General features: G+C 42.4%; 2 protein-coding genes across 3 annotated transcripts in view; one reads left to right on the forward strand and one right to left on the reverse strand.

Annotated features, from left to right (window-relative positions):
- Nucleotides 1–9,253, forward strand: part of Siae (sialic acid acetylesterase) — a 34,936-nt gene extending 25,683 nt beyond the window's left edge. For both annotated transcript variants that reach the window (XM_031344286.1, XM_031344287.1), the window contains exons 8-10: nucleotides 5,402–5,559; nucleotides 7,621–7,816; nucleotides 8,847–9,253. In XM_031344286.1, the coding sequence (XP_031200146.1) occupies nucleotides 5,402–5,559; nucleotides 7,621–7,816; nucleotides 8,847–9,074 (582 nt within the window). In that variant the 3' untranslated portion in view covers nucleotides 9,075–9,253. The remainder of the gene's footprint in view (nucleotides 1–5,401; nucleotides 5,560–7,620; nucleotides 7,817–8,846) is intronic.
- A 3,373-nt stretch (nucleotides 9,254–12,626) lies between these two features.
- Nucleotides 12,627–12,896, reverse strand: part of Tbrg1 (transforming growth factor beta regulator 1) — a 7,772-nt gene continuing 7,502 nt past the window's right edge. Inside the window, exon 9 of the mRNA XM_031344418.1 lies at nucleotides 12,627–12,890. Coding sequence (XP_031200278.1) covers nucleotides 12,798–12,890 — 93 coding nt within the window. The 3' untranslated portion in view covers nucleotides 12,627–12,797. The remainder of the gene's footprint in view (nucleotides 12,891–12,896) is intronic.

Below are 12,896 nucleotides of genomic sequence, written 5' to 3' on the forward strand. Positions count from 1 at the left end.
TTTTTCTTTTCTGGGCAGCAGGATGAGTACGACTGGATAGAACAGTCTGTGTAGCTTCTCTGATGGGGTCAGACGTTTTGAAATAGTGTCAAATGACAATTTGGATGCTGGCCAGCCTGTGGTCTGACTTACTGTTAGATCATGTTTGTAAGAGAGACAGAGAGTAGGTAGATGCCTTTCATTGGCTGGAACTAGGGCTGGGAAGAAGATGCTGTCTAAATCAAACAGAACACTAAAAAAGAAAATAGCAGGAAACACTGTGTCACAGGAGTGGTAAGGTTTTTTCTTCCTATTTGATCTTCTATTATGGTATACTAGTTATATATAATGATAGGTTTCATTAGGGCATTTTCTTCATGTACATAAGCAATTTGGTCACATTCACCGCATTACTCTCTTTTGTCCCCTTCCCCCCTCCTGCTAATCCTGCTTCTCTTTCCATGTAGCTCTTCTATTTTCATGTCGTGTGTGTACGAGTGTGTATGTATGCACCATCCATGTCCCAGTGCAGAATCATGGGTGAAGGTATGTTTACAGGAGCTTGGGTGTCTTACCAGTAGCTCTATCACTGGAAGAAATGTCTCTCCTTATCAACTATTAACTACATATAAATTCCTCAGGGGAGGGGTAGGGGTGGGGATAGGGACTCTATGAGCCCCTCCCATTTTTATGAGACTGTTGACATGCCCAGTCTTTTATAGCTTTTGTGCAGGTAATCACAGACATAGTGAGTTGTGAGTTCCAGTATAACTCACATGTAATGTAAGGGTATGTGTATCCTTAGATACACACAGAGTGTATCTTGGAATTCTTCCTAACATGCTTCAGTATCCACATAGTTTGCTCTCGTTTTGTTGTCTTTGCTCAGCCCCAGAACACACACACACACACACACACACACACACACACACACACACACACACAAACACAGTATTTTCTTGATGATGAAGTAAGTTATCACATTTGTCTTATTTTGTTCATTGGTTATGTCTCTCCTCTGGAATGTGATGTTGCAAAAATTTTGCAATTTTGTTGTTTTGTCTGTGTTAGAATTAGAAGTTAGTAGTCCATTCCTCTAAAGTCATACCCTTCCTTTGACTCTTAAATTCTTCTCTGCTTCTTCCTCAGTGCTCCCTGACCTTTGGAGGGATTCATACAGGCATTGAATTTATGCTTGGCATTTGATAGCCATTTGTTCTCAGTTTCTTGACTAGGTAAAGAATCTTCCAGGAGCCTCTGTCCTTTGCAGGTTGAGGGGCATATCACCTTTCAGCATGTAGTAGTTAGACTTAACGCTCACTGTATAGAGTCTAGAGTACTTACCCTGACTGCTCCTTCACTAGCCAAAGACTCCCCATTGACTTACTGTCTCTTATCAGAGCCTTCTGAACCCTCCTTCTTGCTTCTATCTTGAGTCTTCCTCTTTAGAACATTCTCAATGTATCAGTCAAGGTTGCAGTGTCCCTCGCACCCTCATTGAGTGGCAACTGGTGCTAACAAGGCCAAGTACGCTTTGCTCCCATCACCCCCTGACCTTACTTCCCAATGCTTCCTGTCTATTCCGTTTGACTCATGCTAGCTGCCTGTTTTTTTTTTTTTTTCTTTAAGTACACTAGGCATTCTCTGACTTTTAAGTTCTTTAATTCTTTTTCTCCTGCCTGCAAAGTGTTTATTTTCTATTGCTACATAATACTATATTTAGCAGGCAAAAACCATCCAACATATATTTATTTATTATATTGCAATTCCCATGAGTATGATGTGAGCTGAGGCACAGATGGCTTAGCTACATCCTCTGCTTGTGGTTACAGAAATGGTGTCTGGCAGGGTTAGAGTCTCCTCTGAGACTTGGGGTTCTTGTCTAAGCTCCCATGATTGTTGGCAAAGTTAATTTTCTTGAAGCTGCTGTAGGACTATGGCAGTCAGATTTCTGAAGGGCAGCAGGGTCACTCCATGGCTCCAGACCTTCTCTGAAAGGCACCCCTGACTTGGTCAGGCTCACCAAGCTTCCCTTCCTTTTGGTGATCTTGAAGCCACTGGTTAGCAATATTACATCTGCAAATGCATTCTTTACCATAGGAGTAACATCCCATTACCATAGTCTGTTGGTGAGAAGCAAGTTACAGGTCCCCATCACAAAGGATGTAATATATAAGGATATAAGGGTCATATAAATGTCAGAGTGTATCACTTTAACATTCTTCCTAACATGCTTCAATAGCCACATAGCTTGCTCTGTCTCTCTTTGTTCAGCCCCGGAACACTCTCTTTTCTATAATATATAGTATATATATACATATATATATATATTATATATAGTATGTATATACACATACATACTATATATTATAGATATAGTATATATATTTTCAGTGTACCTATCATTTTCTTGATGATTTCATAAGTTAACACATTTGTCTTATTTTGTTCATTAGTCATGTCTCTCCTTTGGAATGTGATCTCATAAAAAATTTGCAATTTTTTTTTTTGTTCCTTACTCTTATCTTCTTGGTGGGGTTGATGCCTGAATCAAGTAAACATTTGTTAAGAGAATGAATGAATGGACTGACTGATACTACACCAGCTGTTGATCCTTCATAGGTTCTTTCTGGAACAATATTTTTCACACATTCTGGTTGTCTTTGTTGAAAGAAAGTCAATCCAAATGTTACTGATTCTAAGCTATGCACGTAATGCTTTCTCTTGAGCCCTATGTCCAGTTGTCTGTCTGGTCCTGTTGGTTTGTTTCATTTCTGAGAATCCTATTCCCATTATTATCCCACTAGAAAGGTCTGGGTGCTTGCATCTGTCTGCCTATGTCTAGAAACATTAAGCCTTTTGCCACCATAATGAATTCCTGAGACAAGTCAACTTAACAGGAGAACGGCTTGTTTTGGTCAGATTGCAGTCTGTATCTAGTTGGTCCTGTAGTCATCATTGTGGGGTATGTGTCAGAGAAGCCTGTTCACTTTATGGTACCTGGAGGTTGGGGAAAGAGATTGGCATTTTAATATCCACTTTGAAATCAACTTCCCAGTGACGTAACTTCCTCCTAGTAGGCCCCATCTCTTAAAGATTCTTTCACCTCCTTTCCAGCACCACAGACTGGGTACTAGTTCTTCAATATGAGCACTTTTGTGGATATTCAAATTCTAATTCTAACCAACATCACAATGCTTCCTGGGCAGTCAGGTTCTCTGTCCAGTCACCATGCTATCTTTACAATTTACCTTTACTATGTCAGCAGTTTTAGTGGCACTCATTGAACTCAGATTCCTTTAAGGATGACCATTTTAAAGTTCTCAGCTGAGCCACAGGGCTCTGTAGCCACCATATACTCAGCACTCCTATCATTCACACAATAAAACAGCAACAGGGTTCACACACTTGGCCAGCTGTCTTTCCAATTTCACATTTCCCTAACAACTCCACCCCCTGCCCTCAAGGTAGACTGCACCCTCTCTCAAAACAGCAATTCTTCTTTAAGAATTGAATTGCTTCTCAAAGAAAAAGTTCTCTGTCCAAGCAGGGCTCCTTGGATGGTTTCTCATATGGTTTTTGCCTGTTTTTTTTTTTTTTAACTTCTAAATATGAGGCATGCCTTTATACAACAGCAATCACTGTCTATTTGAAATGTACACTCAAATTGCTGTACCACCAATTTAGCTTTCAATCCATACCATTTTATGTGGTTACAAATTTATTTTGTTATGCTCAGATCTGTCCCTACAGCAAAGCATTACAGCTTTGTAAGCATTTGTACCAGCTCCATTGACACAAGCCACTTCCAAATCCCATGGCTCAGAATAACCTTTATGTTATAGCTCACACACCAGAGGGACTGGGCTTTGGGTGATCTTATTTAGGCCTGCTAGGGCTCCTTAGGAGCTCTGGGACTTAGTCAGAGGTCAGCTCCAGATGAAGCAGAACTGGCCTTGTTAGATGGACAGTTCCATTCTACAGCTGTCCTAATTAGGGTTTCTATTGCTGTGATGAAACACCATGACAAAAAAAAAAAAAAAAAAAAAAAAAAAAAGCAAGTTGTTGAGGTAAAGGTTTATCTGGCTTACACTTCCAGATCATTGTCCATCATTGGAGGAGGTCAGGACAGGCACTGATGCAGAGGCCATGGAGGAATGCTGCTTACTGGCTTGCTCAGCCTGCTTTCTTATAGAACCCAGGACCACCAGGCCAAGAAAGGCACCATTCACTATGAGCTGGGCCCTCCATTGATCACTAACTGAGAAAATGCCTTACAGCTGGATTGCATGGAGGCATTTCCTCAACTGATGCTCCTTCCTCTTGCTTGTCTCAAGGTGACACACAAAACCTGCTGGTACAACAGTTTTCATCCTTGTCTAGCGAGCAGTAGGCTAGCCCAGTCACCTTCCTCTGTTGGTGCTGACAGAAATACAAGACACAAGTAGAACCAGCACAGGCTAGGCATGGACATATTAAGCTCAGCTTTCAAAAAGGCTAAAGCAAGCCCCATGGTTGAACTCAGAATCAGTGGGTCGATAACAGAAAGAACTGTAGTCACATTCAAGAGGTGTGGATTTAAGGAATGAAGAAATGTCTTTTTGTGATTTGCCACATACAGAGTCAACTTTTTTGCTTCCCTGCAGTGCCTAGCCCTCTGTTGCATGCCCATCTATCAGTTCCCTATTGCTTTGTAACAAATTACCCTAGATCAGTACTTTAAAATGTTATATTTCATGGGCTGGCTCATCTCTGTCCTGTGTGTTGTAAGACTTGCTTGTGTGACCATAATTTTTGTTTTGTTTTGTTTGTTTTTTGAGACTGGGTTTCTGTGTGTAGTGCTGGCTATCCTAGAACTCACTCTGTAGACCAGGCTGGCCTCATTCTCAGAGTTCTGACCGCCTCTGCCTCCTAAGTCCTAGGATTAAAGGCATGTGCTACCATTGCCTGGCTGTTTGGCCATAATTTGATTATAGGATCTAGAATTAACATGACTGGTCCCTTAGCTGGTATTTCTAGCTGTCTCCATAAGCTGTCCAATTTTTCCTCTCTTTACAATTTCTCCAACAGAGTAGCTGGATTTTTTTTTTCCTATCATGGCCAATACATGGTTTCAAGAGCATGAAGCCACAAGCAAAGGTCTCTGGGAAAGACTCAGAAGCTGCATAAAAATCCTGCCGCATTCAATTGATCAGCAAACCACACGGCCAGCCTGGAGTGAGTGGGAGGAAAAATAAGCCTCAGAGTACATTGTAAAGAGCCATGTGGTTGTTGGAGACTACCCTGAACAATGTGAAATGCTCAGGAAATGCTTGAATAAATGTTTGGACAAAACAGTGGAGCAAAAGCAAAGTGTTAATGAGAAGCATCCAGGGCTCCAAAGCGATAAAAATCACAGCATCTTTCTCTTTTTTCTTTTTAGCTGTCTTCATACGAGTTAAAGAACCTATCAGATTATGGATTTCCAGAGATCCGTTGGCATCAAACAGCAGACTTTGGTTCTGTCCCCAACCCGAAGATGCCCAATACTTTTATGGCTGTCGCTATGGATCTCTGTGATAGAGAGTCACCTTTTGGGAGGTATGGTTGCCTCTGCAGCTTTGGGTTACCTGGGAATGTTCTTGCCTGGAGTCTTTCCCTATGGTGGTCACTGTAATGGGATGCATTAGACTATGCGTTTGAGCTTAGATGTCATCTATGCTGTGAGATGCTGCAATAACCCAAATCAAAGCATAAATTCCCCCACCCTCCACCCCTCCTCTCAGAAACCCTGACCAGTCAACCAAACAAAGCACCCCCCTGCACTTACCTTAGTGCTTTAATGCAACAAAAACAGTCATCTTTACACTCAAAGCACATCAATAGACACTTTGCTCACAGATCCAGAGCAAACGTCTCCAAAGAGTTGGGATGTAGCTCCTTAGCTCCGAGTTCAAGCCCTAGTACCATCACTAAAAAAATGAGTCTCCATGTTTATCTTCCTTCCATCATAACTTCTAAGTCTTATAATGGTAAATAAGTGCTGTCATCCAGAAGCTACATATATTAGTGAAGGTTTCTATGCTGTTACAGAACACCATGACCAAACACTACTTGGAAAAGAAAGGTTTTATTTCAGCATCCAGTTCTTGAATTTTTGGTTGTGAGCCTAGCCTTTAATGGCTGAGCTATCTCTCCAGCACCAGTGTACAGTTCTATATCATACTCCATTATCAAAGGGAGTTAGGGCAGAAACTTAGGCAGGATAGGAACCTAGTGGCAGAAGCTGATGCAGAGGCCATGTAGGAACTTGCTGCTTATTGGCTTGTTCCCCATGGCTTGCTTAGCCCACTTTCTTATAGAACCCAGGAGCACCAGCCCAGGGGTGGCTCTGCCCACAGTGGGTTGGGCCCTCCCACATCAATCATCAACCAAGAAAATTCATTACTGGCTTTTTACAGGCCAATCTGGTGGGAGCATTTTCTCAATTGAGGTTCTCTTTTCTAAAATGACTTAAGCTGTGTCAAGACAACATAAAACTAGTCAACATACCACACAAGTCACTTGCTTACACTGTATCACTAATCTAATTCATGAATATAAGCACCTTCAGTGATAGTAGGCCATGGGATTCTAAGACAAACTCAGCAATGGTGGCATTTTTGTCTGCTCCAATGAATACTGCTGTAGGATACAAGATTTCAAATATGACATGGAGCCTCATACATTACCTTTAGATTATAGAAGGAACTTGATACAAATGAAGAACATCCCAGCATAGAAGGCTGACACACAGTATGCCTAACAGTCCAGTCCACTCCTTCTACTCCATCCTCGCTCCTTTTCCGTCTAGCTCTTTGTTGCTGTAAGGTTCTAAACCTACTGAAGGCCAGAGTTTCATCTCTGGTTAGTACTTACTATTGTTCTTAAGGTCACTAGCCACTGATCATTGATTTCAGTCAACTTTTATCCTTTGTCTCCTCTTCTGTTTCTGTCTTCCTCTTTACTTTCTTTGCCCCGCCCCCTTTTTTCCTTTAGCATTTTGAGACAGGATCCCACTGTGTTGACCAAACTGACCTTGAACTTATTAACTTTCTGCCTCTCTCTCATAAGTGCTGCAATTATAGGCATGTACCACCATACCCAGAAATTCTTTCCTTCCATTCTTCCTTCTCCTCAGATAGATAGGTAGATAGATAGATAGATAGGTAGATAGATAGATAGATAGATAGATAGATAGATAGATAGGTAGGTAGGTAGGTAGGTAGGTAGGTAGGTAGGTAGGTAGATAGATAGATAGATAGATAGATAGATAGATAGATAGATAGATAGATAGATAGATAGATAAAAGATTTTAGGGGCTGGAGAGATGCCTCACTGGCTAGGAACATTTGCCATTCTTCCAGAGGCCCTTATTTTGTTTCCCAGAACCTGCTTGGTGGCCCCTGTCTGTAACTCTACTTCCTGAAGATCTGACACCCTCTCTTGGCCTCCACATGTGCATGTGCTAAACAGACATACATACGGGCAAAACTTCCACATACATAAAAATAAGTACATCTTTGAAGAATTATTTATTTTATCCTTACGTGCTCTGAATGCTCTCCTTTATGTGGTTATTGTTAGCTCAAAGCCACCATCCACTTGTTTTTTACCCTGTAGCATCCACCCTCGAGACAAACAGACTGTGGCCTATCGCTTGCACTTGGGTGCTCGAGCTGTGGCATATGGTGAGAAAAATTTGACCTTTCAAGGACCACTACCTAAGAAGATAGAACTCTTGGCTTCCAATGGCCTGCTCAGCCTCACATATGACCAGGAAATCCTGGTGCAAAGGCAAGATAACAAGACATTTGAGGTGAGACTAGCAGGGGGAGAAGAAAAGAAGGGTTAATCTCTGTGCTACTGAGGCTCTTCCCATCACTGCACTGTGATGAAGCTGGTTGGCTGGGGTGGTGGTAAGCTCATTTCAGAGGGCCAAATGTGCAACTACTGATCATGGTTGCACACGAGTTTGATAGTACAGCCAAGGAAGGGAAAATTACTATTTTATTTATTAGCCCCTAATAAACCATACTCCTTTTCTATGTCCTTTCTCAGGGCAGCCACCTTGGCTCAGAGAACGGCCTTATTTGTACTTTATCTGTTAAACTATCATTGCTCTAAAGGAATCCCCTATACCTTGGTTGTCTCTTTTGTTGCACTGTGCTAAAACCAGAAAGTTTTAAGAGTTCCTTCCACAAAGGCTTAAGATGAATTTAGAGACTGTCAAGAAGGGTCTATGTACTGTACTTTCCCCTTTGTTAGCTGGTGGTCTGTCTTTAACCTGGCCCTGGACAACAGTTAGGACAGAATTAAGTCTTTGGGTCCTGGATTGCTTGCTTTCTAACCCTGTGGGTTCAGTGGCCATGGCTGCTTTGTGTCCTTCCCTTGCGGAGTCTCCTCTGGGAGTGCTAGAGGGCCACAGCTGGGTTCCTACCTCATGTGTTCCTGCTGGCTTTGCTGTCTGGAGGGGGAGACCACTAGAGAAATGTTCAGGAGTCCTATCTCTGAATACCTGACTATTCCTTGTCTCCTTCAATAAGTATTTTATTTAATTAACTTTAATTATTTAAATACTTGAACATTACAATTCCTTTTTTGTGCTGGGATCAAACCCAGGACCTTATACATGCTAGACATGTGCTCTTCTAAGCCTACATGAACATTTATTATAACTTGTGGCTCTGCAAATAGATGCAGTCTGGTACAGGTTCTAATTACCGTAGGAAACTGGTCTTTGGCTCAGAGTGGCCTTATTTTCTCCCTTGCTAGTATATCTGAAAGAGGAGTTCCCATTTTGGGGTGCGATCTTCTAATTTGCCTGGCCTTTCTGTTTTTCTTATTAGATCTCCTGTTGCAGTGACCATCAGTGCAAATGGCTTCCAGTTCCTGTGAACACTTTCTCCACCCAGACCCTGATTTTGGATCTCAGTGCTTGTCTTGGCACCGTGGCTGCTGTTCGCTATGCTTGGACCACATGGCCCTGTGAATATAAGCAATGTGCCGTTTACCATGCCAGCAGTATCTTGCCAGCTCCTCCCTTCATTGCTCGCACTTCTCACAAGGGTATCTAAGGACATTTGGAGTAGTGCTTGCTCTTCTATACAAGGGCAAGTCCTTTAGTTTGGGTATGCAGGACTTGAAATGATGACTGCTATTGTTTTTTTTTTTTTTTTAAAAGATGTATTTTGCTGGGCGGCGGTGGCGCACGCCTTTAATCCCAGCACTTGGGAGGCAGAGGCAGGTGGATTTCTGAGTTCGAGGACAGCCTGGTCTACAGAGTGAGTTCCAGGACAGCCAGGGCTACACAGAGAAAACCTGTCTCGAAAAACCAAAAAAAAAAAAGCTGTATTTTATTTTTATGGGTATGAGTACACTGTAGCTATACAAATGGCCATGAGCTATCATGTAGTTGCTGGGAATTGAGCTCAGGACCTACCTCTGCCGGCCCAGCTCGCTCTGGCGTACTTCACTTCAGCTGTCTTCAGACGTACCAGAAGAGGGCGTCAGATCTCATTATGGGAGATTGTGAGCCACCATGTGGTTGCCGGGATCCAAACTCAGGACCTTCAGAAGAGCAGCCAGTGCTCTTACCCACTGAGCCATCTCACCAGTCTGACTGCTATTGTTTTTAAGGGCAATGAGATAGACCCCTTGGACGCCTCATTGAATAGCTCCCAGCTAGCATATAGCTGCTCCTGTATCCTGACATAAGCAGCGGCTAGCAGACACTTGAAATGCTCATCTCTGTCCCCTAGTTAGCCTACGCCTCTGTGCTGGTCTAATTCTGAATTGTATCATTGGGTCTTCCTAGCATTTACTGCCTTGGTATTAGTGGGAGTGAAATGCTCTATCGTTGCCCTTCTTCCAAAACTGTGAACTCTCAGACCGGCTATGGAGGCTGGTGCTTTGTGTGTTCTTTACCACCCCCTGAGAATGGCTATGGAAGTTTCCCTGTTTCCTTTTGTGAAATACTTCTCTCATCAAGCCTTACTACACCATGAGAAGTCTTTCAGGTCACCTTAGACAGGCCATGTCTTTGTATCATTGGGCTGTCCAAAACTGTTTTCAGCCTAACTCTTACTCTAAGAGGGAAACTTTGCATACTGGCAAGTGCTAAGGAGCGGCCTTAAGGAAACAGGGCCCACGGCAGGTTCTCAGGCACCGGGACAAACGGAAGTAGATGCGCTTGGGGCAAATACATCCTTAAATGTAGATCTTAGGTCCCTGGGTAAAAGTTCAACTAAGGCTAACCCCCACTGACGGGAGGAAGAAGTTAGGCTGAAAGGAAAGTTACAGAATACGCTTACAGAGCAACAGTGCAGGCGAGCCAAAGGTCATTTTGCAGTTTATCGTTTGGTTTAAGACAGCTTCCAGTTGTGAGAAGTGTAGCTCTTAGAAATTGGAAATAAGTCCAGGGTTGTGGCACACACTAATCCCAGCACTGAGAAGGCAGAGATAAGCTGGTCTACAGAATGAGTTCTAGGATAGCCAGTTGCCTAGAGAAACACGGGCTTGACCCTCCCTGCCCCACAAAAAAAAGAAATAAAAGTATAATAACTAATGATGTGTCCATATACCCAGTCAAATTGTTAGGGACAGACTTACACCTTGCCCTTGAAGCATGGGAAGGGAGTATAACTGTCACCTGTGCACAGCCCTTTTGTTCTTTGATGTGAGGAAGTGGGAAGTGAAGCAATGAGGACTTCCCACCATACTCTGGGGCTCTGGAGCCATTAGAAACAGCAAGAGAGATGTGTCAGGAGTTTATTTGGTTACAAAGAACAAACCAAAACCCAAACCTATACATTCTGTAGAGGCCTTTGAACTCTGAGGAGTTCTAGCCTGCATTTATCTTCTAATGCTCTCTCTGCATCTGGCCTGTAAGAACACAAATCTAGTAACCGTTGGTTCCCGAGAAGAAGTAAAATCTACTTGCCTGTCCTGCCAAGCCCTGGGGTTAGTCACAATGAGCAAGAGTATGGAGGAACCCCAAGCCCAAGGTCCTTTCACATCCAATAATGGGTACATACAGCACAGACTTTGTGTCATGAAGAACATGTGTTAATGAAGTCATGATTGAGTCAAAGTTTTAGTGGTTGAATAGTTTAAAACATTGTGTGGGGGTTAAATGGAGAGAATTTTAACTGTAAGAGAAACACTGCCCTGCTGATCGTTGGCCTGGCTTGTTCTGTTTCCTATAGCACATGTAAATAATATACATCTTATAGTTGAAAGCAGCCTTCCCAGTCTGATGTATTTTAGTAGGATGTGAACTTTTTCAAATTATTTTACTTTGAAAAGATGTAGGTGTTGACTCCTTAATTTTTTTTTTTTCTGAGACTATAAAGCTCTGGTTGTCCTGGAACTCACTATGTGGACCAAGCTGGCCTTGAACTCAGTTTCCTCTACCTCCAAAGTACTCAAATTAAAGGCATGGGCCAGTGCACCTAGTAATTCCATAAATGTATGCAGTTAGTGGATTAAGGTTTGTAGTTCAGAAGTTGTGAACTTGTGGTAATCCACTGATTGTACATCAGTGTACCACGTTACTTGGCTGTTTCCCACTGCACATCTGCCAGACCAGAACAGAACACAGGAGAATGGTGCTCCAAACCAGTTGTGGTTTTGTGTGAGTTTACTAGAGCACGCTCCTTTTATCATTTAAAAATATTGGCCTATTGGACTACAACCCGAATAAGAGATAAAACTAAAAGTTTCATTTTAGGCCTGGCCTAAAGATGTTGTACACCTTTCATCCAAGCAATGGAAAGGCAGGTAGATCTGTGAGTTCAAAGCCAGCTAAGACTAGAAGTGAGAACCTGTTTCCAAAGACATTTTTTACAAGCTCTCCCATCCCTACTCCTACCCTTTAATAGTGTATGTAGGGTCCAAAAAGTCCACTTGTGTCAAACTAAGATGACTATAAGTCTATATGGAGGAAAGGAACTAATCCTCAAACATGTCATATCTGAACATGTGTTAACATTGGATGAAAGTGCATTCTTTAATAAGGAAACAAATAAAGATGACTTCAGCTCTTCAAAAGAGGTGCAAAGTTTGACATAAAAAAAAATGAGAGCCCCCAGTTTGGGAATAAACAGAGAACTTGTTCTATTGATACTGACAAAATAAAGCTGGGGCCTGGGTTGCAGGGGCTGGTGATCTGATATTTCTAACTAGGATCAGAATCAAGTATACTGAATTTTCAGCATCTGTGTACGTCATGAATCAGCAGCTGCCACGGATTCAATTGGTTAATCCTAAACCCTCTGTGATGTTAGTTATAGCATCTACTCAGGGAGGAGAGTAGTCAGAATGGCTCTGCACAGAATTAGTTCCCTTATAAAAGGGACCCAAGAACTCCCTTCCACCATGCAGTCGTCATAGCCAGACAGCAATGTAAACAGCAGGGGGCAAGCTATCACCAGACCTCTTGAACTTTGACTTCCTGGGCCCCAAACTCTTGAGATAGATTCACTGTCTATAAGCTACCTGGCTTACTGTATTTTTTTTACAGCAGCCCAACAGACTAAGTGCCTTCATAAAGACTTAAGTTCATCTCAGGGAGAGCTAGACAGAAATGATCATAGTCATATCCTGACTCTATAAGAAGATACAAATAACTGAAACTGCCAAGATATATTTATTACTAAAAATAAAAGCAACTGAGGTTTACCCTGGGGTGCACTGTTAGCACATGAACATCCATGATGTTTCTCAGCTGCTGCCTTCTTCCAGAGTGAGTTTTAGTTTAAAACTCTTGAGGAGAAGGAAGTGGGCTCCACCCTTCCTGGTCAATCTGAAGACTGAATTGGGCTACACTGGGATGGAGATTTCAGGTGCTGCAGGTCAGTGTCAACCAGGGGTTCATGTGTCAGGAACTCTGGTTGGTA

Source organism: Mastomys coucha, unplaced genomic scaffold, assembly GCF_008632895.1.
Source record: "Mastomys coucha isolate ucsf_1 unplaced genomic scaffold, UCSF_Mcou_1 pScaffold23, whole genome shotgun sequence".
Lineage (NCBI taxonomy): Eukaryota > Metazoa > Chordata > Mammalia > Rodentia > Muridae > Mastomys > Mastomys coucha.